General features: G+C 38.4%; 2 protein-coding genes and 1 long non-coding RNA gene across 6 annotated transcripts; 1 reads left to right on the top strand and 2 right to left on the bottom strand.

Moving 5' to 3' along the window:
- Positions 1-67: 67 nt before the first annotated feature.
- herc4 (HECT and RLD domain containing E3 ubiquitin protein ligase 4) lies at positions 68-14840 on the bottom strand. 3 transcript variants are annotated; one of them, XM_084735406.1, is made up of 24 exons: positions 14648-14838; positions 13365-13635; positions 11818-11977; positions 11433-11509; positions 11122-11343; positions 10952-11043; positions 9236-9366; positions 8953-9107; positions 8583-8659; positions 7569-7693; positions 7337-7396; positions 7036-7147; positions 5806-5995; positions 5530-5702; positions 5317-5436; positions 5127-5225; positions 4855-5022; positions 4108-4251; positions 3504-3670; positions 3240-3306; positions 3057-3139; positions 2403-2586; positions 1544-1646; positions 68-1064 (listed from the first exon to the last, which is right to left on the bottom strand). In XM_084735406.1, the coding sequence occupies exons 2-24, from the start codon at positions 13588-13590 to the stop codon at positions 856-858; spliced, it is 3144 nt and encodes a 1047-aa protein (XP_084591532.1). In that variant the 5' UTR covers positions 13591-13635; positions 14648-14838; the 3' UTR covers positions 68-855. The 3 variants fall into 3 exon arrangements, 1 of the variants encoding a protein (XP_084591532.1); XR_014771835.1 differs by lacking the exons at positions 68-1064; positions 1544-1646; positions 2403-2586 and having other exon boundaries at positions 3069-3139; positions 3453-3670; positions 14648-14840; XR_014771836.1 differs by lacking the exons at positions 68-1064; positions 1544-1646; positions 2403-2586 and having other exon boundaries at positions 3087-3139; positions 3478-3670; positions 14648-14840.
- LOC146315252 (uncharacterized) lies at positions 14235-20254 on the top strand. 2 transcript variants are annotated; one of them, XR_014771838.1, is made up of 5 exons: positions 14235-14533; positions 15882-15901; positions 18002-18453; positions 19444-19497; positions 19879-20254. It is a non-coding gene; the product is annotated as an uncharacterized LOC146315252 (long non-coding RNA). The 2 variants fall into 2 exon arrangements; XR_014771837.1 differs by lacking the exon at positions 14235-14533 and having other exon boundaries at positions 15516-15901.
- An 834-nt stretch (positions 20255-21088) lies between these two features.
- Positions 21089-26203, bottom strand: LOC146315251 (androgen-dependent TFPI-regulating protein). Its single transcript, XM_084735820.1, has 5 exons — positions 25348-26203; positions 25112-25237; positions 23738-23839; positions 23513-23628; positions 21089-22381 (listed from the first exon to the last, which is right to left on the bottom strand). The coding sequence occupies exons 1-5, from the start codon at positions 25498-25500 to the stop codon at positions 22216-22218; spliced, it is 663 nt and encodes a 220-aa protein (XP_084591946.1). The 5' UTR covers positions 25501-26203; the 3' UTR covers positions 21089-22215.
- Positions 26204-26427: the final 224 nt, after the last annotated feature.

The following is a 26427-nucleotide window of genomic DNA, read 5'->3' as shown; positions in this document are numbered from 1 at the left end:
GATCCAAAAGTACAGTACCCAAAAGTGCCTGTAACAGGACAGTATTTTGTCCCCCAAATAACTCACATTTATTTCAGTGGCTGTACTGTTTTTATTTGTGGATTGATTAAGGCTTACAGCCAAGAAAATCCACACAGGATCTAAAGCAAACGCTTCACACTGCTCTCAATCAAATGTTACAACAGAATTTATGTCAAACATAAAGAGAGTTAGTTTACATTGTCTGGGTTCAAACATTTAATGCACAGGGGAGTGGACACAACAGCATGAACTCCTGTAAAATACTTGAAGACTCACTGCAGTAGCCATGCAGAAACTACTACCGCAGAGGAGCTTAAAATGTTCAGAGACCCTGTCAGAGAAGTAGATTTAAATCTGGTCATTTTGAGGCCACAGTGTTTGGACTACATTATATTTTGAGCTGCCTCTGATATAACAGAAACATCTCACTAGTACACTATAAGCTCCAGTGAGGTAATGCTGCTGCATTTCATTTTATTTTACAGGTGTTTATGTTGCTGTATGCTCTGTCTGTGTTGTATATACCAGTAGTTTGCTTCATCATACTTGTCATATCCAAACATGAATAAAAGCATATCTACAAGAGCAATATCAAATGCGAATGAACTTGTAATATATGCATCAAATACTGTGATGGCATGAAAAAAGCTGGAAAATCAAAGTCAAGATTAACATGAAAGTCTAGACATCCAACTCTTAGTCATTTCTATTGTCGTCCTTTTTCACCTGGTGTTCGGTTCTTACAGAGGGATTCAAGTCTGCGGAACTAAACATTTGGGATTGTGGTTGTCACCAACAGTCCGGACGTGGAGTTCTAGGCATTTCTGTGTATTTTCAGGCAAGATTAAAGCCTTGATTGTGATCTATAGCCTGGAGAAGCTTCTCACGGAGTGTTTCTCGACTCGTGTACTTGGGCAGGTCGAGCAGGTTGAAGCAGGTGTGGGCAACAGGTAAGTAATGCTCCCCTCCGCCTGTGGGCTGAATCACCAGTTTCAGGCTCTTCATGCCCAAGATGGGTATGCGGTCGCTTCCAGTGAGGAACACTAAAGAGACAGAAGACATCATTTTAGTTTTACGGCTGAGCATGAAACGTGAGTAAATAAAAAAAAAAAAAACGGGTCCTACACATTTTCCATTTCAAAATTCCATAGTTTTCCACAGTGCAGCCTAATTTATTCAATGTGTCCATGACGATAGTGAACACAAACCTAAAAGTATGGTTTCCTTACGCAGGAAAGACAGTCCTTTCACTACTACTTCACTGTATAACTCCTTAAAAGTTTAGACAAGCTTAATATTTGGTTATTTGTGGTGCTATTTATATATGAAATTCAATTTCCTCTCAAACTAATTTGGTCACAGATGTCCTGGTTTGGTTCAGTTATACACTGTCACTCTGCTTTAATTAATTTTTAGAAAGTCTGAATTTTGTATTTAAAAAAGGAATATTTTCTAAACATATTTTCCATACTGCATAGGCACCCTGTGAAAAACATTTTAAAATGGTGTGAGGAGCACTTACGCAGAAACTGTTTCTTCTTCTCTAGAGGAAGGTCATGGAACACCTCCCAGAAGAGCTTGATGGTGGGATGATCCGTCCAGTACTCACCCTTGTATTCAGTACTCTGAAGGGTGAAGAGAAAAAATTGTGCAAATTAAAATTAGTCTTGTATTACCAGAGAACCAAGAAATTACCCCCACACATCTACGTTTTATGCTGCACACTTAGAAGGAATAAGCAAAGTCTGTATTTTACTCAAATTTTCTGACATTATCCCGGAGTGTCTGTTCTTCAGCAGCCACATTAAAAACCAAATCATAAGATGACCGTGAAATGTCATAAGAGATCAAGGAAATATGCAAAATTTAAATACCAGCATTTACCAGCTCTTCTCAGAAATTTCCTTTCCAGTCTGGAATAGCTGTTTATGTTTGCCTAATTTATGTTAATTAGGGGTAAAATTAATACTGAATGTGTTCTGAATGAGTGTCTGTTTATGAGTGGTAAGAAGTCATCAATCATTTTTAATGAGCTGCAATGAAATTTCATACTTGTTCAGCTGTCTCACAACATGAAACAAGATAAATCAACATCTCAGTTCCTTTAATCTACATGTAAAAATACCTTCTACAATTTAGGTTTAACCAAACCTTAAGCCCAAGTGAATTTTGGAGAATTACTAGAGTTTTTTTTCTTTTTACACAGGTAAGAGCAGACAGTTTTTATCTAGCTGTACATATTAATTTTCTCATCATGTTCTGCAATGTTGGTTTCATAAAAAACCCAGAAAAAAACCACTCTCTTTCTTAAGATTACTTTACAAACTAAAAATGAGTTGGTGTGATGACAGATTTCCACGAATCACTGTTTGAAACGAGACCTTTTGGAGCTCCGTCCAGTCGTAGTTGGTGTTCCCGATGACCATGGCTTGCAGTTCATTTGGCTGGAACAGGTCGAGAACTTTTCCACCGCACACCTTGTGGAAGCCTGCATAGAAGCACTCGAACAGCGGGGCCACTGATGTGTTGAAAACGTAGTCTACGTATGCACTGACAAAGTCCTGCCTGGAGGGTAAAAAAAGTTCATTAATATAAAACCAAAGTGATTTCCATAAACATTTTAAATATAAAAGACACAAGCACAGCATTGTTTATTTGTATAATGTTAGTTTTTCCTTCGCCTCTGATTCCCTCCTTTGATAAAATAAATACAAGCCATAATCTACGTTTGCACAAAAAACTGAAAAACATGTTTGCAACTGCAATACAAAAATAATGCAGCAGTCAGTAGCAGTCCTTTTACAAAATAAAATAACATAATTAACCATTTAATTTCACTAACTATAATATCAATTTGTATATACTGTCACACAGTGTCTTTATTGGTGAGCTTTAGATGCATTTGTGCAGCAGGTTTATAGAAGAAATCTCACCTCAGTAAGCATTATAATCAAATACAAAAGGCATGTAATCCACAAAAGTAAGCAAGCAATCGTCTAACTATCGGCAGGAAATTGAATAAGTGAAAATTTTACCTGTTTGATTTACTGACATTGATGTCTTCTCCGTTAGGTACTAATTCTAAAACCTCTGTGGCACCATAGTTTTCCTCTGTGATCTGAAAACACAGTGATTATATTTTGCTTGTATGACACAAAGATATCAGCTGTTTATTTGACACTTCATGCACCACAGAGACTGTTTGACGATCGTCTTACTGTGAAGTTCAGGCAGAAGGTTTCCTCTATGTCGTCTTCTGTATAGTCCAGTAACATCTGCAGACTCCTAGTTGAACAGAAATAGACACATTTTACCATTTACCACATTTGTGACATCTTTCAGTCTGCACTCTCTTTGGTAAAATACTGCAACTGCAACATTAAAAGATTCAATTTTAGATGGAGTTAAAGGAAACACCAAGTCAAACTGACATTCATGAACATGTTAAATGGGAACCTCAGATGACTGTTCCTTGATCTGACCTTCCCACATCTGGCATTAGCTCTTTCAGGTCATCTAGTGTCGGCTTCCTCTTCAGAAGCTTCTTGTAAAGGGCCACAGGGAAGTGAAGCTCCACTATAGTGAGATTGTAGATGGCCAGACCGCAGATGACCCCGATGAGGTTGAACAACTCAATGTCCTCAAAGGTCTGCAAAGGACAGTCAACCACTGTCATTTATCTACGGTCAGCATGCCCTCAGTTTGGAGAAGTACAGAGGACAGCACAGAAGCTAAGCAGTGTACTGCTGTGGACCGGGTCAGGAGTGAAATGTGTTTTAGCGACTTACAAAGGCCTACTCAGAAATGGGAATACGCACACACAGAAGGGCAGGTGCAGAACAAAAGCTGAGCAAATAGCAAAATATACAAAAAAAAAAAAAGTCTCAAATAGTGGTCTTCATCAGACTGAAACAGATCAAGACCTTAACTTGTTTACTGTAAACTGGACATGGCATTAACATGTACTAAGTCATAATACGACCACTTCAGTGTTCCCATTACTGACGGTGTTTCAGAGTACACTTAAATATGGCCGGTGACATTTTAACAGCGTGAGCAAACAAAGGTGAATTACACAGTGAGTACCTTGTTTGAAAACCAGATCAGTCTGGACTCCTCGTAGTACCGAAACATCCCATATTTGGGATCCAGCAGCTCTTTCATGATCAGGAGGAAGAACTCTTTTCTCACGCCTCCTGCATCAACTGCCTCCTCTCCCACGAAAATCACCTGCAGTGAATGTCACAAACATTAGAACAGCAGCGGCGGCACCTTCTATGTCTTTATCTCAACGGCAACAGATTTGTTAATAAACTGACGGATAGTCCTTTTCCTCTTTAGCACAAAGGACATGACGTTCACGATTTCAAAAACAATCTGAAATGTGGACTCTCAGTTGAGCTCAGGCCCACAGAAGTTTGCATTTCTGGATGTTGATATATGGTTTTCACTTTGCCCATGTAGTAACATCCCTTATATAAAGGTCAGTTTTTAATGCAGTGCAGCCTGAGGGATCAAAGGTCACAGGCATTCAGTGTTGGTTTTCAGCTTTGGCTCTTACATGCAGAGGTTTCTCTGGATTCTCTGAATCTTTTCATGACATTATAGATTGTACAAGGTGAAATCCCTAAATTCTTTGTGGTGAAGCTCACCCCATTTTTGCACGTGAATGGCTTAGCCACAGCACAGCATTGTATATAATCATTAAGCATGAGTCAGTTTAATAAAATACCCTATAATATAGACCTACATTAACAGATGTGTGTTCACGTGGGGGGCAGTAACATAGCCTTTAAGGATCCATATAAAAATATGAATTATAGCAGCTCTTACCTTGAGCGGTTTCTTGTAGTCAACATTCTTAGACTTCCTGAGAACTTCCATGGTGTCTCCAACAATATTTTCCCTGCGAACGATGAGGATGAGGCATGGGTTGACAGATTCCACAGCTGGCAGGAACATGGAGCTGAAGTTCTGCATCTGTGCCTGGTCCACTGCCATCTGTCAATATCACAGGGGAATGGTGGGTTTGTATGTGTCAGAGATACAATTCTATGAGGTAAAACCAATCAAGAGGAGAAAGAAACATTGATTAAATAAGTTACCTGCATCTGAATGACAGCATCAGTCTGAAGTAGTGTGGTCTTCGCTTGGGCATCAAATACAAAGGGATACTTGCACAGAGTCACCACACCATCATGACCCTGAGGACACAGAGGCATAAAAAAATGGTTCATACCGACACACAAACATAGACAAATAAACAAAGTAAACTTACATCAACAGTAGACTCACCATTGGGTACATCTGCCTCTGAATCCATGTGACGTAGTCATTTCTGATGTCTATCAGGTCATCCAACTCATGGATGTAGAATTTATCATACTGAATTATGTGCCCTGCTCTCTCGCTCACCTGAGGCGACGGGAAAATGAACGTTATCAAGACGCTGAATGAATTTTACAGCTGGTGAGACACAAAACCTGTGGATTTTTTAAGATTTCTCACCGTGTGCAGAATCTCCAGGAGTCGGAGGGACGTTTCCAGGAAACAGGTGAAAATTCTCTGCTCCACTGAGGGAATGCCCACCTTGTGCATCTGGAGCAGAAACACCACCACTTCCTTGTATAACTCGACCAGCCGCTGGAAGACTCTGGGCTCAAACATAGACCACCAATTTCCTGACGCAAACATCATCATCAACATCAAACATTTTGTGGGGGAAAAAAACAAGAGAAATTGTTGCATCATATATAACATAAAAAAAAACATTCCTTATCCTACCTAGCACCTTCAGTGGAGTGTCTTTCATGCTGATGAGTGATTTCGCAAAAGGGATGGTGATGGTCACGTAATTGCTCCGATCACCAAAGAGAGGACATTCTGGAAGTGTGAGGTAGAGTCTCAGGGCTTCGATGTCTGGAGGAGAGTTGTTTAATCTGGGGATTAGGTTCTTCTCCAGACTGGCAGCAATCTGAGGGAGACAAAAAAAATATGTATTTTGATTATGAATGATGTACAAGTTCCTCATCGATGCATCTCCTGACTAAAGAGTGATTAGAAGATGGTGGAGTAAAGTGCAACAAAGGCATATTAAGGTGTGGCAGGGCATTAATGTTGGCAGAGGCTGGAGCTGCACTCAAGCAGTAATAATGGTGTCAGTGAGGATAGTTATCACAGATAATGATCTGGCTTAAGTGCTCGTTCGAGACCAGTTCAGTCTTTGTTCTCCTGCTTGAAATTTGGCTTGTGGCAAAACCAGACAGTGCTCAATGATTTTTTTTTCTGTAAAAGCACTGTGTGCAAGTTAGCTGAAAAGTCTATCACAATTGTTAAGGTCTTAGTCGGGAAGCCATTCCTGCAGTTTACGCACAACAGTGGTCTGATAGTTGTTCGTTCGCCTAGATCTGCGGTCGGGTCGTGGTGACAGCCGGTGTCAAGCAACGTTTTCCAGCTCTTCCATCTCAGCTGGCTTTCAACATGATCGGGGAGCGGCTCTACTCCGAGCTCCCTCTGTCTGAGCCACTCAACCTCTGATATTTGTTGTCTGACTTAAAAAAGCCAAAAACACTACCATACTGGCGAGCTGACCAGTTCTGTTTTCTCTGCACTCGTGATGCATTCTGTTCCTGTCGCCTCACGTGCCACTCACACTGTTTGTTGTCTCACATTTAAGTCCACACTGTAGCTGTTTATGAGTCGTTTTGTGCTTTCAGTAGGGGTTTCTGGAAAAACGTCACCTCCTTATAAGATACATGTGGAAGGGAAAAGGGCTAAAGAGGTAAAAGTCCAGCAGCACTTGTAGTATATAAGATAATTCTACTATTACACCAATGTGTTTCAGTTTGTGGCCTTCATCAGGGTCATCATGTAAATCATTACAAACAACCTTTAAAGCAGGTGGGTATGAAGCAGATTTTTCAGATTTAAAAGTTGTGTTGTAATTTGCTTCATGATGATCCATAGTACATAGATTGGGTGCACCAACGACAGGACTTTTTGGTGACCACTGACCTGCTGTGTGATCTCAGGGTGATCTTGTTGGACCACTCTGTGAAGCAGGAGGCGAGCCGTGTTCATATCCACCCCTGAACATTTGCTGCTTGTACTGTAGTGATCTGGATGACTGTGTAAAAGAAAGAGATGGCACAGAAAACAAATAAGGAAAGCCCAACCTGGGAGTAGGTCTGATAGTTTGATAGTTTGGTATTTTGACATACATCTGCTGTAAAATGTCTTGGATTTGATAATAATGAATTAAGACTTTTGGGGCTAGATTGTAGGTTAAAATAGACTTAATCTAAAATGTGATTACCTCGTTGACAGAAAGGATCCATTGAGGCAGCTTGCTGAAGAGAACACGAGGTCAATCTCACTAAAGGAATCATAAAAGGCAGGTAATTAGTGTGACTACTTTTCACAATCAAATCTCCATAAAGATCTTAAAATGATGTGACAACTTGTCCAACTGTAAAAATGTCTCTATGATGAACTAAAACTAGCAATAACACCGATAATATGTCTTTGAGAAGAGGGGAAGACTTTACTTGGAGATTTCTAATGGGAGTCTTCCTGGTGAATGATTCAGCCATTTCTGTATGATGTTCTCATTCAAGGTGCAAATCTTTCTGTGTGGATCGTGTATCCTCACATCATCGATGTTTGGGAACTTCTACAACGACAAAACACAAGTTGAAACAAGTTAAAATAGGTTTACATGAGTTAAAAAAGGATTCAATGAAAAGTATGAACTTAAGTAAACCCAATGCACACAGAAAGGATGCAACAATCGCACTGCTTCTGCAAGTACAAAAAAAGTTCTGTGCTGTGTCAAAATTCTTTACCTATTTTTTTTAATATAAAAATGATGCATATTATTGTGTCATAAGCACAGCAGTGTGGCTGCACTCAGAGCAGACAGGTGTTGGCAACCAGAGGGATTAAAGTTTAGCACTGAAGTTGTATACTGGCAGTAAATGTACTGTTTGCCCATGATAAAGACTGCAGAAGAAGTTCCAGAAGTTTCTGCGTCTTTATTCTCAGCTGCTGGGTAAAGTGAAGGGAGAGTCTCTGGGATTAAATCAGAGCAGAGTGAGCTGCTCTCTGGCTCTGGAGCACACTCTGCTCCACCTACGTTACAAAATGTGGATAAAAATATGTTTTCAGTGCCTTTTTTACTGGATAGCGACCTCACCTTTATATGTTTATTTTTGATAAAATAGACTTGAAGCCTGGATAAACGCTTCAGGTCGCATTTATGCACAGAGATGGTGTAAACAGCTGCAAAAATTAAAATGAGTGTTTCTGTTGTGTGAGATGTGTGAGTGAAAAACACATCTGACTCGCTTGCAGTCAAGACAGGGGTTTAATATACGTGGGAATTACATTCACTCTCTTGTATGACACAGTTCTGGCATGTTAATTTGAAACATCCCCTCATTTTATTACTAGTTTATAAATACAGTAATTCTGCAATCTACTGTAAAATTTGTAAGCATCTCCAAGAAACCTCAACGACAAGCCTTAATTATGTGAGAAGCTCTTTATAAATGAGAACTTACATTGGCAGTGTAATAGTGGGCAAAGCTCTGGTCTCCTCCAGCATAAATCCTCTTGACACAACAGCCCTGCTCCAAGTCTGCAATGTAATGCAATAAAAGCAAGAAATACATGTAACAATAAATTAAAATGTTAGAATGACCGAAGTATCAGTGATGCACGGACCACAGTTGAAAGTTAATCTGTGGATAAGGCAGGCTGGGTCATATAAATTAACATTCAGACTAATAATGGATGAGTTGTGGGTGGGTCTTCCCATTATGAGAGATAGCGACAGAGATGGAGACAGCTACTTATGTTATTATCAACAATTATTTGTTTGTTACATTCTGTTTCGAGTCCTCAAAAAATACTAAATTCAGCTTCACTCACCTGAATCCATTGGAGAGTTGCAGGGTACAAAGGGGCCTTTGATGGGGGCGGGGCTTTTTCTGTTGCAAGTGGAGCGAGTTCCAAGCTGCCCGTTACCACCGAGCCCAAATGAGTTAATCTTTCCAGACGAGGGCGTGAAAGCCAACGTGTGCTGTCTTATAAATTCACAGCAATTTTGAAAAATATTAATCATACAGTATGTACACTGATGGCAACTAACAAAAATGTAGTAAAATTCAATGTTTGAAATAAAATGTGTAAAAATTCAAACAGCAAATTTTACCTTCCACATGAAATCTGTGTGACTACATTTCCCATGAGCTCAAACACTTTCCTAGGGTTGATTTCATGGTTTGTCGAGTTATGCCCAAGTTGTCCGTATCCTCCTGCTCCAAATGTAAACACACCTCCTTCCTGTAAAATCAGCAACACCAGTTATCCTGACATTTCCAGGAACAGGAGCACTGAAAGGCCAAAATGTTAACACACAGCACAGTATCCAGAGCTGGGACAGGCTGAGAAAGCATGGAGGACACTAACATGTTAGTGATTTCAATCCAGCTATTTAATAAGAGGGAAACAGCCAGCCCTGCCGCGGTGTACAGTTTAACCTTCAAGTCTTAATGCAGGGATCCTCCTCTATAACTTCAGCCCACTACTCAAGCTTGCTGCACTTTGGGCACCTAGACAGGAAGTAAGTTTTTTCATCCACCAGCCATAGAAATTTTAAAATGCACAAACTAATACTTGTGTCTTACTTTTCAAAATTATGCCCATTATTCCAATAATTATGGAAGCATTACTTACCAGCTTAATTGCTGAGACATGGGGTCATTTGTAAAAGAAGATTAAGCTGGATGTCAAAGTGATTATCTTAATATTACCTAATGATACTGTCTGTTAGGATTTGAAGGGCTACTTCTTGGTTCAACACTGACCTTCTGAACTTAGCGTGATTATGCTATAAAAGGTTCAACAAAGCAACTGATGAGACATTCACCTTCGTTCGTTTGTCTGCCTTAATTTTTCCTTCCAAATTAGTGGTTTATATGTTCTTGTAAAACTGTAGCTGTTTAAAACCTGTCAGAATGGCTTAACAGGTTGACTTTGCAAATATTGAGGACTCTGTTGTGCAGCTGTGTTAAGTGGAGTCCTTGTGAGACCAGATGTAAGCAATTAGGCTGGCTAATTAAATACAATCAGAGAAATTATGAATGGAGAGAAATTTTTAAGAAATTATCAAGGCTTTAAAAACAAGTAATGTACCACCATTAATCAGACACCACTTCGATAATAAAGGACTAGTCTGGAGCTTTTGAAGTGGGGTTGTATGAGGTGCTTATCCATAGTCTTGCTTATCCAAGTGTATTACCTAGAGTAGATGGCAGTCGACACAGCCTCAGTTTGGAGATGCAGCAGGAGTACCGGTGTAGAAAGCTAAGCAAGGGACTGTTGTGGACAGGGTGAGCAGCAAAACGCATTTAAGCCACTTAAGAGGGGAAAAAAAATAAAGAAAAAAATCAATATCAGCTTAAGTTTACACTATATTTAGAATACTTTCACCACTTAACTTGCCTTCAGGTACCTTTTACTGACAGGAAACTGCCATTGTATGAGCCAATTATCACTCTCTATGAAGAAACCAGACTCCATTGGCAAAAACAGTCATTTTAGCCTGGAAAAACACAGGAGCTGCTGGTCAGAAAAGGCTGTCTGACGGTGAGGCAAAGCAGTGAAAATAATCTAAATACAGCATACACTTAAACGGATACTATTTTGAGCGCTGTCCACAGCAGTACATTGCTTAATTTCCTACACCAGTACTCCTGCTGCTCCTACAAAGTGGAGGCGTGCTGGCAGCCATGTACTGTCAATAATACACTGACTGTGGAGAAGTAACTCATACAACCCCACTTCAAAAAAGGCAAACTATCCCTTTAAAGCTAACTACAGATACCAAGGTCTTCCACGCATGACACTGCAGATTTATATAACTTACCTTGGTTAATGCTGCTGTGTGATCTTCTCCACAGGAGATGTAAATCACTCTCTGTGATCTCAGGGACTTCAGCAGGGTCGGGAAAGTCCGATCTGAAAAACACCTCCTGACAGTTAGTCTGAGTCGACGGCTTGAATTCTCACAAGTACTTAAAGGCTTTGACCACCCACCGTTGGTGTCATTGAGACCCAGCTGACCAAACTTGTTTCGCCCCCAACCAAACACCGCTCCTGAGAGAGTGAGGGCGAAGCTGTGAGCACCGCCCGCTGATATCTGGGCAAAAGGAATACCCTGCAGAGACTGAATGATCTGGGGTGTGGAAATGCTCTGTCCACTTATTCCCAGCCCAAGCTGTCCGTACCGATTCTGGCCCCAGGAGAAGACTTGGCCCCCTATGAAAAGAAATACAGGCTTTAACATGTGAAAAACACAATAAGCTGAATGAATAAATGTGAATTATGTGGGTACAAACCATTCTCACCTCTTGAAAGTGCATGGGAGTGCCAATACCCACAGGCTACCTGAGCAATTTGTACATCTGACAAACTCTTTATGTTTCTGCCATTTTTACAGGGAGAAAGAAGTTAGAATGTGTTTGCATTTTTGTTAATAAATTAACATCCCATCATATGCACAAAGAATTAATTACAAGTCTAATGAGGATTTATTGGTAGAATATTGCAGAAATTGAAAATAAGTATGTTTTCACTTGTGTGTAATCACCTGAAAATAAGAATTGTTTTTGCTACCAACTAATATATGCTGATACATTTACATGTTGTTTCTTTACATAAGAAAGCAAGTATTATGTAAAACAAATAGAACAGGTTCCGAGCAAATCAGTATCAAAATATTTCTGAATTTACCTAGGCACACGAACACATTCTTCAAAGTTATTTAGGCCCAGCTGCCCATCTGAGCCCAGACCCCATGAGAAAACCTGCCCTTTGTCATTCAGTGCGAGTGTGTGGGACTCTCCACATGACACCGCCTCAATGATCTGTGCATCCAGAGCCACAACCTGTTCTGATAGACGACAAAGAGAAATGTTAATGTGACGAGTGATTTTACCAAGTGCAGTGTTTCCCCTACCTTTGTTTCAGGGGAACCAGCTCAGTCAGTGCATCTCTGCAGCACTACAGTATGTCATTATAATACGGTTTTGTAACACATTTAGCTTTATCAAAAAAAATTACAGCTTCTGCGATTTGGATATTACACTTGGTCATATTGCAATTTATATTATTTTGATTAATGATGCAGCCCTACACCTTCTTGTATTGGCCTGTAAGAAAGAAACTTAAAGGGATTCTTCAAAAATTTTTTGAAGCAGGGATGTATGAGGTACTTATCCATAGTCAGTGTATTTCCTGCAGTAGATGTCAGCCGACATGCCCCCAGTTTGGAAAAGCAGCAGTATCTATCCAGAATGATAAGCAACGCACTGCTGTGGACAGGGTTAGCAGCAAAAAATATTTTAGCCACTTTATGAAAAATCAATATGAGCTTAAGTATACACTATATTTAGAATATTTTCACTACTTCACCTTGCTGTCAGACAGCCTTTTCTGACAGGAAACTGCTATTATTTAAGCCAAATAGCAGTGCAGTGCTTAGCTTCCCAAACTGGGGCGTGTCAACCATTGACATAAATAAAGATGGACATCGTGTCTCCGCTTCCTCCCATTTTAGAAACCTGAAGTCAAAATATCACAGATACCCACATTGTCATCTTGCGCAGATTACATCACTCAGAGAGTCTGCGCATCTCTTATTGCAGCTTCTAAAATTAGTTTTTTTCAGGTTTCTTTAGTCATCTATGACAGTAAACTGAGTATCTTTGGGTTGTGGACAAGACAAGACATTTGACGACATCATATTGGGCTTTGGGAAACAGTGATCAACATTTTTCCTCATTTTCTGACAACTGATGGGCAAACAACTTTTAATCAATTAATCGAGGAAATAATCGACCGATTAATTGGTTATGAAAATAATCATTATTTGCAGCCCCGTACTTTGATGTTGTAGACTGGCCTATGTCCTATTTATGAAAATGGAAGGTGCAGGGTTTATGACATTTACTGCAACCAGCCACCAGGGGGTGATCAAGATGTTTTGGCTTCAATTTCAGGGAGCTCTCATGTTGCTTATTTCAATACAGATACACACACACACATATATCAGTGGTACTGACCATTATCTACTTTAGGTAATGCATTGGCCATAAGTCATACACCTAAAAATAAAAAATTCCCATCTATGCCTTCAAAGTGTTAAATCTGAGAAAGGAGATGTAGGAGGTAGAATGATGAGCCCCTGTGCGACCAAGCCACCCCCAAACCAGTCAACAGAGGGGAAACACTGAAGGGATATCACAAAACAAAATTTTAAAATGACAAAAATCACCAACCTGGTTTCTTTCTGGACTTCTCATGTCCCAGCTGCCCCAGGTCATTGCAGCCACAGGTGTACACCGTCCCATCCTCCAGCAGGAAGGATGTGTGTCTGTGGCCACACCCCACATCACACACTTGCTTCCCGTGAAAGAACTCACATTTCCGCGGCTCAACTACAATCTCTTCATCAATCCCACCCAAGCCCAACTGTCCGTAGGAAGCATTTCCCCAGCACAGCATTGTAGCTCTTCCCTTTGACTACACACGCCAGCAGGACCCCCGTCTCTGTGAAAACAAGAGGGACACCTCGGCTAATAAAACCTCACAGAGCACATCCACAGATCCATAGTTACTGTTGCAACATCCACTTCAGCTAGGATCACCTAGCAAGGTAGCCAAATAACGTTGTGGCTAAATAACATTACAAACGCTACTTAAAACATTCGCGTAACGTTAAGTAAGTATGGCTAGCTTAATTACTATATTTAGGATTTCATTTTGTATATATAACCATGAACTCAAAGCTGACCAGGTAACATGTAAACAGATTAGCCAAGTAAGCTGCAGTTAAATTAACGGTGATAGATGAATTATGTTAAGTTACCTAAAATCATCAGATAGCACCACTTCCGTTTGGTGCGTCTGGAATTTCAAACTAAAGCTAACTCCTAAACATTTTTAAGTTGGATAAAATGCTGATATTTCTATTTAATCACATTTAACCCACAACTAAGAACTCAAGGTAAGTGCCGCCAATCAGAAGAATAAAATATAAATAACCGCTTCACTTCATCTCAAATTTATATGACAAATTCGAAGCGGAAGTAGTATTTTGGAGTGACCGGAGGGCCGCGGATGATGTCAGCTAGCTTGACGTTAGCATGCCACTTGACGTTGCATGATGATTGCAAGCGAGGCAGATCAGTCATGACCACTATATACAGTTTAGGGGCATGACTGATGCAAGCTGACCACCTTAGTATGACATTACGTCACATAATATTATTGCAATGACAGTTCACGATTTAAAAAAACAGTTTTTAGAATAAGTATTCGACACGTGGCGACATTAATATAGCATAGCTTTTCTCCAAACTGTGCCATACTGTTAGCAAGCTAACTTCGCGTTACTCAGATCATGATCTAATTAGCTAAGAGTTCATTTAGTAAGGTGACAACTTAGGTAAGTATGGCAACTTAAAGACCTTTCAGTTTTTTACGTGCTGCAAAAGCACTGAACAAGTTACAACCATGTTTAAGTCTTAAATAACGTTAAAGCAAAAATAGCAGATCTTACCAAACCCACCGGATCTGACAGTGTTATTGTCCTCCAGTGTTTTGCTCGCTAGCTGGTTCGACTGTTATAATCACGCATCCCAGCACATTTTCAATATTTAATATCAAAATCTAACTAACAAAATTCCTGTCCAGCCTCTACTCTGTCAACAACTGCTGCACGGTGCTGTCGGTGAAAGACGTCAGAGTAGCTGTATTACACTCTGAATTTCCGGGTTGCCTTTAGAAATAAAAGTTATGTTTATAGCAGTATAGCGATACAGGCGTACGAGACAGTGAAACGATATATCCAGTTCCCAGCTAGATACGCGTGTTATGTCAGGATAATCTCAACGTTTCATCTGTAAGGTGTAATTTGAATGTAGTGTAGCGGAAGTGGAAAAAGTAATGACCTTTAATTTGAAGGCAAACTCATTTAATCGGAAGTGTTGCCGCTTTTACACTCACTTTACTTTATGAAGGCGAGGAAACGTCGCGACGGATCGACAGTGTTCTAGATGGGGCGCACACGCGCATGCGTCTTTCTGCACCAGCTATATGTGAACATATACATATATATACATATATATGTGTGTCTTGTACTTGCACAAAATATCCACTCGTCCAATAAACACACCCTTACACACGCTTACACTAAATTAACTAAATTAAATTAAACTAGCCACCTTGAGAAGCAGGTAGAAGCAGCTGCCTTCTTGTGCAAAAGAGGCAAAATGACCCAGAATAATCTGAAAAACTCTTTAAATAGGATCCGTAATTATTAATTATTTTTCACTATCTGAGCAGACAGGTAGAACGACTCTGCACAGGAAGTTAAGGGAACTTGGGATCTTACGATCATTTTGCATCTTAACTATATACTCTATTAGATGTGTGCTTTTGGCTCATGGCCCAACATTAAGTTCCAGTTTTGGCTCTTGAGGGGAAAAAGTTTGTCAATCCCTGTTTTAGATATTACAAACAGTCCATGTTCCCTCACAAACAGCAGTGAGCAAGTTAAACCTGCCTGTTTGAAGTCCTAGAGCAGCTCTAATCCTGCAATCCAGAACAGGGTAAACATAACTATTATAACATAAGACTGTGTAAGTCACTTTTAATTAAAACAATTAAAAACAGTGTTTTAGTTTGGGATTAGGTGTGAGCCTTTTAATGTTTATCCATTTTATCTGATAAATCATGTTATTATTAATACTTGTTTATTAACTGGCCTCTGGTCTCCTGTCATTTCCTGTCAGTGACCCTCAGGCAAAGCAAGGTGAGTGTCCCTGGTTTACATAATGTTTTTCATTGTCCTGTCAATACACCGATTTATACTGAACTGGCTTGTGCTGTATAGTCGCCCTGATTATTTGTGTGCTGTTGGTCTGGTGTTTTTTTTTAATTTTTATTTTTTTTTATTCATGCATCCATGTGGGGGGATGGCCTTTAAAAACCTCAAACAGTAAACTGTCAGATGAACAATGATGAAATGTTTTGCTGACAATCAGTGCATCATAGTGATTTTGCAAAATGGTGAGCAAGGGGAAGTAATGAATGACAACTACTCAAACTACCATGATTTAAACTCAAACTACCATGATTTAAAAATGTTTTCGTAGATTAGGCCTCATTCAACACAGTTTTTCCTCACAATTTGAAATGTAGTTACCCACATCCATCTTTTTTGACATGTTTTCTTATATTATTCCAGTTGACTGACCTTGACTAATTGACCGGGTCAATTAGTCAAGACTTTGTTGAGCAGGTCTTTGTGGCACAGTGAGGTGTTTGCTCCAATGTCCCCATAAAAATTAACCCTTTTTGATGGGTTGGTTTTATGTTAAATATCTGCACTCAAACAGCTGCTTTTTTAATTTAATTAAATCTATTTAAAGATGTTTTATTCTGTTTTGCATTTGACACTGATGATTTAACTAACTGGACACCTGATCAGCACAGTCAGAGCTCCTGAGTGCAAACGATCCGCCAGCCTTAGCCTCCCAGAGGCTTGGATTACGGGCGCGTGCCACCACATCTGGCGAGGAGCAGCTTCACTCATTGAGTTTTTATCCTGCACAAATGTGACGTCATAAAAAGCGCAGTGACATCTAGTGCCGTAAAAATGTAGCTGCAGTGTTGAGAAGTACATACTGTGATCATTTTGACAGATTGAGATTCCTTTTCACTGGAAAAAAAGATGATGTTTGTTGGAGTTTTTGCTATTAGATATATTATAATGAATATGGTCTGTACCAAACAAGCACGTTTTCTCACATCTGGACACAAGATTTGTAGTTCTGTAGTGCTGAAGACCTGTAATGTTAAATTTTACTTTTTCAAAACAGTCAGAACAAGAACAAAACAAGGTTCTTAGTTTTGCTAAATTCCTGGACATCTATGAAATCATTATTATTGTTATACATTATTGTTTGATCCTATAGACACTGAACTATTGAGCCAACATAGCCTAATTATTAGTTTCTGACTCTGGGAAAAAACAGTGAAATTCCCCTAAAGTACTGTATCTCTGAACTATCCCTGCAACTAAACCTCACACATTTAGGCTATCCTAAATGTGATGTCATTCTGATAACTGATGTTACAACTATTGTGATATTTTTCTCTCTTTGATTCACTGAGTCTCACCTGAAACTGTTTGAAGCCCCCTGGCAAGAGCCATCTCACATGAAAAGCAGCACTTTAATGTTCTTGCAGGTTAAAGTGGAGCTAAATTTCAATACTTTCGCACAGTTGTTGATTAGTTTTATAGTATTTTTTGTCAATGTTTGGTAAAAAATAAATAAGTAAGTAAGTAAATAAAAAAATGCAAAAAAAAAAATTCAAATCTGTTTCTTGGTCCTTGCTGGAGAATCATTTCCAACATTGATGTTTTAGTTTTGTCTCCAGCTTTTGTCTATTTGGTCCCCGTCTTGTTTTGTAGATTCTACATAAAAGTAAATTTAGTGAAGCAAAAACAAAATGTATTTATAAAATTAATGAAGTAAAAGTATGAAGTGACATAACATAACAGTACGAGTACCTAAAAACTGTGCTCAAGTACTGTATATGAGTGAATCTACTTCCAGGCTTACTTGCATTAGAATTTGAGTGGATATGAAGGGCTTTAGCGGTGCCAATTTAATGAGTAAATAAGTAAATAAAATCCATGCAAACATTTTTGGTAATACAGTATGCTACAGAACACTGCACCTTAATTGCAATAAATTATTGGTTTAAAAATAGAATTGGTTGTATTATGTATGTGGGTCAGAACATGATTTCTGCAAACTGGAATTTACAGGTGGAAAGGTGGTGACGCTGTGAAATTACAGCTCATAGGCCAGACGTAACTCTTCTCTTTTGTTGTTATTTGCAGATGACAGAGAGATGTGATCTAAACTGGAGACTGCGTTATGGCTGAGAGGTGATGATGGCCCTCTTTCCACAACAACTGGCCATTTTACGCACACATTTACGTAACAACAGCACACGTGTCTGATGATTAACATCTTTCAGGTGCTTGTTGAAATGCAGTCCATCCTGCACAGCTGGTTCTTCGGGTGTTTTTACCTTGTGACTTTAACAGTCTGTCCCAGCAAAATCGGGACACTCGCAGGACAGAAGCAGGAAAAGGAGACATGTTGCACTTGCTGGGAGTAAGTACAAACCTTTTTTATACATGGTTTAAAATTCTCTTAGCTTTGAGCATACATAAGTAATCCAAGTTTTCATTTAATGAGGGCTGTGACTGATGTTTTCTTTTTACATGCTCAGATCGTCGCTGGCCTTCTCTTCATCATAATTTGCTTTTCAAAAGGACTCAAAGAGGTGAGTAAACCTTAAGAGAGATTATTTTGTGTGTTTTAAAATGTCATCTGGCAAAGAATAATGCAGTAATCATACTTTAAAGGGACAGTTCACCCCATATAGAAATATATCTTTCCTCTGGCCTGTAGTGCTGTTTATCCATCTAGAAAATTTTGCAAGTTTTAAGGATATTTGTCTGCCTTCTCTCCAATATAATGGGACTGGAAGGGATTCAGCTTCTGTGTCTCTTTCCATAAATCACGATCCAGTTACTCAGGAAAATCCACAGACCTTGTTGTGGGCAGTTTCATGTAGGAGTTCCTTTTTCAGTAGAAAGAAAGTAGTTTTGGTTGATTCTACTGCAAAAAGAAACCAGCTCCTGCATTAAACTGCTCACAATAAGGTCATGATTTCTGGAAAGAGACATTTTTTTTTTGGCACATTGAGCACCACATGCCAAGGACCGTTTGTCCCATTATGTTTAAGAGAAGACAGACAACTCTTTGTCTCCAAAACTCAGCAACTCACAACAAAACAGTACAGATCAGTGATTCCCAAAGTGTGGGCTTGAAGGTACTGCAGGCGAGCTGTCATTAAAAATAAATAAATTAAATGTTTTTAAGTTCTGATTTTGTAATCCAAATTGATAAAACAAAGGCACTGTATTTAAATTAGTGCTATTCTTCATTTATCTGACCACAGTTAACAGATGTTACATCACATTAACACAGGACTGTATCTTATATCTCGTCATTGGTACGATTAGTCTTGTGTGTTGATCAGAGTTATGATTAAAGGTTCGGTTGGCCCGTAGAAGATTTTCAGATCTCAAATTGGGCCATGGCATTCTTAAGTTTGGGAATGGCTGATCTAGATGGATAAATAGCATGACAGGCAAGAGGAAAATGTATTTTTGATGTTTGGGTGAACTGCACCAGACCAGAGTGAGCAGTGATGCGGAGAAGGAAGAAGGAAAAAATGATTTTCTGTAATGATTTTTATCTTTGACAGGGAAATAAACATCAGAAATCATCATTTGATGAATCATCTGCCAACAATAAGAAGGTGAGTTATTTTTTCTTTGAGGAAAAAAAAAGAAATCATTCACTCACTGTGTGTGGGGGCTGCTCAGGCTAAGCTAGGCAGCTAAGAACCCCTCATATATAGTAGTATCCAAAGGTATAAGCAAAGGGCTAGCAAAATCTGGATGGTGCAGGAAAAAAAGGGAGAAAATTATTATTATTATTATTATTATTATTATTATTATTAATAATAATAGTAGTATTTTAGTCCCCTGTAGCTCCTTCACACTCTCTCACACAAACACAGGCAGTAATAGTACACAATAATGCAGAACCACCCATGGAGTAATGTAATTTAAATGCTGTAATTGTTCATAATATTTCAAAAGGAAATTCTGTCTAATTACATTCATCTCTTCAACAGAACGATCTGTCTGAAGAAGATGTCCATTTATTGGCCAAGATCCTTTCTGTTGGGTTGGTGGATGCAGATCCCAACTATCTCCACCACCTTAAAGGCTACAGAGATTTGCATGGAGGGTGAGCTTCTTAAAAAAAATAATCATCATCCCAGTAACTGTGATTAATGGACAAAAACGCCGCTGTTCCTGGATATATTGGATGGATTTGTGATGACATCAGATCAAGGTGCTGTGTTTTGGATTACAAATCAAGTTATTCTTGCAACCCCTCCAGATGTTCCATGATTAGTGGAAAAATATGCACTTTCACGTCAAAGATGGCGTTGGTAATGAATTACTGATGACCTCCCCTCTGCATAGAGGGGAACTCTGGTGCTTAATATGGCCAGGATCACAGATATTACCTGTTTTTTTTTTTTTTGTTAAAAGTACCTAATGTACAATCAAATAAGGTCATAATTTACTACTATTCTGCTAATGAATATTACCACTAAATAATTTACCAAACATGAGCCATTTTCTTTTACAGTTCTCTGTTAATTACTTACTGATTGCTTAAACAGATGGCAGTTTTAAATGATTAATAAGGAAATGTACATTAATGTGAATGATCACGCTGGTATCAAAACTTAAATCAAGACTTTGCATCAATATTTTTTGGGGTTGATCCGCCCACCCTCTGATTGATGGATCCTGACTGTATCATTTGAAATCTGTGAATAGTATATCATATAGTATATATGATATAGTATGTCTCATTTTAAATCAATGCATATATAGAACCAAGAGGATTTCTTGTGCTGTCGCTGTCAGTTGTACTTGTTTTATTAGGCCTGCTTTGATGTTTAAATCTCATTATTCAAGTGTTGTGCAATGTAAAATACCCATTATTGAGCTGTTGGTATACGTGTTACACAATTACATTTTCAGTACAGACAGCAAATAGGCCTAACCCCTTTAAAATGAGACTAACATTTGCTTAACACTGGCTACTGTTGATTGTAATGGAATAATGCTAGCTAGATTTTTGCTAGTTTTTAATACTTACTGTTTGTTCAGTGTAATTTAGCAGTTAGCTAACATGCTGTGCTAATGCATCAGTAGCAGAAACATGATATAGTCAGCAAAGTTACTCAGTGATGTGTCTGAAATTTACAAAACTTATGGTTTGCTAACATTAGCCATCATAAACTGCTGGTCTGTGGCAGCAAAACCCCTGAGTGTATTTAATTGAATAATGGTGTGTTTAATTGCTTATGAATTAAAGTTTTCATTTGTAAGAGAATGACTGTGTTAACTCTTTTTTCAAAAGTTACATAATCTCGCTTTAAGGTATTGTTTGACTATTTTAGGTGGCGGAGAGGTTGAATTACTGTTTCCTGATACTTTATGGGACCCTGTGGTCATTTTGATGGTGGATCCTTACATTTATTGGCTAACTGTATAATTTGAAATGAAAATGAAAATACAGAAACAGGAGAATTTTGTGACATTGTTTTCAGTGGTACTTGCTTTATTAGGCTTGCTTTGATGCTTAAATTACATTATTTAAGTGTTGTGCAATGTGAAATACACATTATCGAACTTTATAAGTAAGTGCTACACAAGTTTCAGCACTGAGACCTTAACAGTGGCAACTCTTAATTGTTATGCAATAATTCTAGCTAGATTTTAGCTAAATGCTAAACAGTGCTTTACTGTTTGCTAAACAGAAGCCCAGTTTAGCAGTTAGCTAACATGCTTAATTAATGTAAGAGCGTAAGTTGAAAATGGAGAGTGACAATCCAGAGGGACACTGGACCATATTTCAAGGCAAAGCAACATATTTGATGGCTACCATTACACAACAGCTAGCGTTAGCATTCAGCCACTTCTTTGCTAACATGTTTGGTAGTGTTTGATAGTGTTACACTATGCAACGGGAAATGCATAAATTCATGTTTCTGTTGATATTTCAGAATGAATTTTGCCTTTCCTCTTTCCTGTATCATCTAACACTACCAAACAGTTAGCTAAAAAGTGGTTGATTGCTAATGTTAGCTGTAGTCCAACAGTAGATAATGAGTTATCAAATGGGTTGTGATGTCAGAGGAAAATGGCCACCATCTGACAGTGGTGAAGCTGATGAATTAAATTTTTCATTCATAAAAGATGAAATGCAGCTCGTTCCATAAACTCACTTTGAGGGATTAGTCTTTGGCCATTTATGTGGTAGAGAGGTCGAATTACTTTTCTTCTGCTGCCATTTTGGTCAGGAGATGAAAGAAAGAGAGAGAAAATGAAAGTGAGTAGAGACAATAAATAAACATGCGATCCTTTGTTTGCCACCAGTGGTAAACTTAATGTCTCTTTCTCCAGACACGGCTGTTGAGCTTGTCTCCCACCACGTAGAGCAAGGTCACCACCGACATGTTGAAAAAGAAGAAGCCCACCAGACCAGTCGTGCTGAAGTGGGCAAGAAGGGGATACACCCAAATGCCAACTGACAAATACACCCATATAATCCTGCAGAACACGTTTGGAGAGAAAGAAAAGAAAATAAACTGTCAGTGTTTCTGTATCTGTCAGATCATCTTGTCTCACTACGGCTCATGCAAATATTCACTGGTTTTCACCCGCTGACACTCAGGACGCTGTGCTGTGATCATAGTGTATAATATTTCTGGTTTGTTCCAGCAGAGACACGAGGATCTGCAGATAGTACAGATGATTTTCCACCTCAAGCTGTTTGCAACTGATAAAAGCTGCTGCACTGGACATGTTTAGACTGGTTACAGTGGGAACATGGACACATTTAGATACTGGTGTGCCTTTAACCACGTTGAATGAAGGATCAAGTCCTTACATAGACTTTTATATTTTTGAGGGACCCACATAAAATCTCCTGTGACCCACCAGTGGGTCCCGACCCAGTCTCTGAGAATGACTGCTGTAAAGTTCCTCATGGATAAAGAGTCAATACAGGAAATACAGAAGGCAAAACAAAAAACAAAACAAAAAAACGTGGAAAGTCAGATGTCTTACTTTTTTCATTTTACATGTCATTTATTTTAGAAATTCATGTGAAGCTTTTAATTCAGTCACTGGTGTTATTCATCTCAAAACCACAAGGGTAAAAAACTGATTAAAGTTCATTTTAATCAATTTTTCTGTTAATTTCTATGGTCACTATTCATAGTTAAATGATTTTGATATGGCTGGAGACATGAGGTCTGACACAAGGCAGCCGTTTTGTTAAAATTATGTTACTTTTCTCCAGATTGCCACTGGTGTAGCTCCTCTTCATGTCAACACGAATGACATTCTTGTTTTAAATGTCATGGGTCTTACATTGCTTCACTGGTGTTACTACATGATTTTTAAATGATATGATAAACGTAATTGTCTTTTTCACTTTATCAATATTTTGTTGTACACAATTAATGAAATTTATAAAAGAAAATACATTAAACTCTGCTTGTTGTGGATTCATCAAGTATAGAAGTGCCGAGAAGAAGTGTTAAGAAGAAAGTTTCTGCAGATTTGCATCACCCAGATTCCAGTGTTTCTGTAGATATTTGCATTTGAACTACATGCCTGTTGAAGTTTGCACACGTTTGATGATGACTCTGCTGTGCATGCTGACTCAGCACTTACCAAAATAAGTACGACAGGCCAACGACTCCTAATGCTGCCAGCGCATGTTTGGTCTGTGGGTAGATATGAGGCTGAAGCAGCACTTCTCCAAGTAAAACAGGAAGGACGAATGTGTGCTGAGAAAACAGGGTATTAATAACTCATTATGTTTGATGGTTTATGACAGGAGAAACAAGATTATTTTAAATTTTGGCACAAAACTGTTGAACGTGCAAATTTACAGACCATCGCATGATTCATCCAGGGGGGGAAGAAGGTGTCAATCGTAGATGGGTAGACTAATTCTCTGTCGTAGGCAAAGATCGTCCAGAAAAGCAGAACAACAAACTAAACAACATGCAGAGAACACAGAGTTAACGTGTTGCACAACTCTTATTCAGTCCCTAAAGAGTTTCATGGTCTTATTTGGGATTGTTGCAGCCTAGAATGCCTGATTTCACAGCAGCTTTTTAAAATCATTGTGAGGCATGTTGCAATGAATTTGCAGGAGCAAGCGAAAATTGCTAAAGAAAAAAAAATGCTGATTTTAAATTAATTAATTACAATTAATTAAAATTTGTTTGTCAATGTGATCGGAGAGTTATTGGTTCAACTTAATATCTTAAGCCAAGAGTCTGCAACCTGAGGCTCTTTATCCCGCCTTCAGTGGCTCCCTGTGACTTTGGCAAAACATTATAACTCTTACTTTTTAAAAAACATTTTAATTTTAATTTATCATTGTTGGTTGTCTATGAAAAAGTTGAGACAACTCAAAATTTCAAGGCAACGTACTGCAATAGATTTTAAGTTTTGAAAAAGTTTTACCAACTACTTATCTTTTGTTGAGATAATTTAGTTTTCCTCTTTAGATAAACTTAAATCTCTGAGAATTTTAACATTCATCAATCAGTTAAGACCATTTAATTTTCAGGAACCAAAATCACGACAAATCAGGTTCACAGTTCACTTCGATCAAATTTCAAGTTTCCAAAACTCAAAGATTCAAGTTTATCCAAAGAAGAATAGTAAATTATTTCAACAAAAGATTATAGATCTGCAAAACTTTTTAAAGAGTTTGAGTGTGTTTTTTTTTTTAGTGTAAAGTGATTTTTACATTGCCAACTGTAAAAAATGTAGCCTTTAGACCAAATTAAATTAAATTTAATATTAAATATTCTGTAAATTAACATGTGCCGCATATCATAAGTGTATTGCTCTGTGCCTTTTCCTCTAAGTTTTGACAGTAACTAGTCTTATGGATGCCAACGAGTCTTCAGTGAAAAAAGAGAATTTAATAGTTTTGGTTCCAGAAAGATTTTTTTCTTTTTGTTGGCCAAAAATGGCTCTTTTGATCGTAAAGGCTGCAGACCCCTGTCTTAAGCTTATTGAACATGTCTCTCAGATATAACCGAATTACTATTTATTTATATTATTTGACTAGAAAAGTTTATTTGTTTTGAAATATTACCAGTACTTCAACTTGTCTGTCAAATTCAGTCAACTTAAAATTTTTCAGGCAGTCCAGTTACAAATTGTTTTTACAGTGTAGCATTAATGTGTTGCACAATCCTTATTTTAGGATTAAAACCAATGCAGGATTTTCACAGATGTGCTTCTCACCATGCCCACAGGGAAGGCAAACACAGAAAAGAGAAGGTCTATACATTTCTTCAGAGAACCCGCAGCCTTTTTTCCAGGTTGTAGATCATTCACTGCTGCCAGCCCAAAGAAGCACATTTGTAATAACTGCAATATTAAAAGCAACATTATTGGTTTCCAGTATCATTTTTCGTATCTGCAACAGATATTACTGTATGCTTGTGTTGCTGCTATTTTAATATAGGTTGTGTGCTCACCAAATTCAAAAAAGTAAGGTACTTCCATGGTCCTCCATAAACAAAGATTCCTGGTGGTAACTCCTCTCCATTTTTAGCAGCCATGCTCTTAACGATGAAGGCATACCAGCTGAATGCTGTGATGTGGTACACTTTCCTCAGGGTTGAAGTCATCCTAATGTAAACTTTTACTCAAATAAATTAGACACTAGCCAAAACTACTCCTCAGATCGTGGGTTTTCCCTTCAAACCTGATGCACTTCAGGCAGCGAGGGCTCTTTAAAGATTAGTGTAATGCAGCGGGAGCTTATGAAGACAAGAGGCCCTCTGTTCCTTATGAAGCATAGGAGTTGTTCTTTCGTAATCGGTTTTATAATGTTTCGAAAGTTGAGTAAGTAAATCAGTTTAGGTTATGTAAGCGCTGTCATTTGAAAAATACTCGAGTCTGTGTTGTCAAATCCCAGCCAGCATCAGTCTGACATCTGACTTCGTGGTTAACAGACACATCTTTGTTGTCATATTTTGGAAACCAAAAAAAAAATGACAGTGCCATATTTTGTTCCATGAAAGCAGTGCTGGGGGATCTACTTTAAAAACTTCAATATGTAACATTTCTGCATTAAAATATATAAAAACACTTGACATATGTTCTATATTTTGTTGAATTGTGTTCTTCATCATCCCAAATGTTTCCAGTAATGTTCAAACAAAGAGAAGAGTGTAATTTATTCATGGTAACCATTTTAGGGAGACATTAGATACAACTGATAATGTCAGACAGTGGGAAGGAAGTCAACAAATGTGACTAAATATAATAGAAATAAAACTAATATTACCTCCACTGTGAACTTAGATCATCCTCGGTGTTTGCAACTGAGTTCAAACTCAGAGAAATACATAATTTATTCAAGATAACTGTGTGTTTCCTGCTAGCCATTGCTAGCTAGTTGCTAGTTGCTGTGACTTGCAGGAATCAAGTCACAGCAGCATCTGTGAAAATGGCACAATATTATAGTATTATATACAGTACAAGTTGGTCACATGCTGTTAAATACATAAACTAAAGATGAAGACATGTTACATGTTGAGACATTGCAGAAG

This window comes from Lutjanus erythropterus, chromosome 14 (genome assembly GCF_056507025.1).
Source record: "Lutjanus erythropterus isolate fLutEry1 chromosome 14, fLutEry1.hap2, whole genome shotgun sequence".
NCBI classification, from domain to species: domain Eukaryota; kingdom Metazoa; phylum Chordata; class Actinopteri; order Lutjaniformes; family Lutjanidae; genus Lutjanus; species Lutjanus erythropterus.
This window is presented reverse-complemented; position numbering and strand designations above follow the sequence as displayed.

Bases quoted from the DNA above. Each gene is read 5' to 3' on its own strand.
- herc4 (XM_084735406.1), bottom strand. From the start codon at position 13,590: ATGCTGTGCTGGGGAAATGCTTCCTACGGACAGTTGGGCTTGGGTGGG. The intron at 11,344-11,432 runs GTGAGAATGGTT...TTCTTTTCATAG, and splicing joins CTCCCATGCACTTTCAAGAG to GGGGCCAAGTCTTCTCCTGG. The intron at 9,367-10,951 runs GTAAGTTATATA...CTGATTTTACAG, and splicing joins ACACAGCAGCATTAACCAAG to GAAGGAGGTGTGTTTACATT.
- LOC146315251 (XM_084735820.1), bottom strand. From the start codon at position 25,500: ATGACTTCAACCCTGAGGAAAGTGTACCACATCACAGCATTCAGCTGG. The intron at 25,238-25,347 runs GTGAGCACACAA...TTAATATTGCAG, and splicing joins ACCTTACTTTTTTGAATTTG to TTATTACAAATGTGCTTCTT. The intron at 23,629-23,737 runs GTCTGTAAATTT...CTGTTTTCTCAG, and splicing joins CCTGGATGAATCATGCGATG to CACACATTCGTCCTTCCTGT.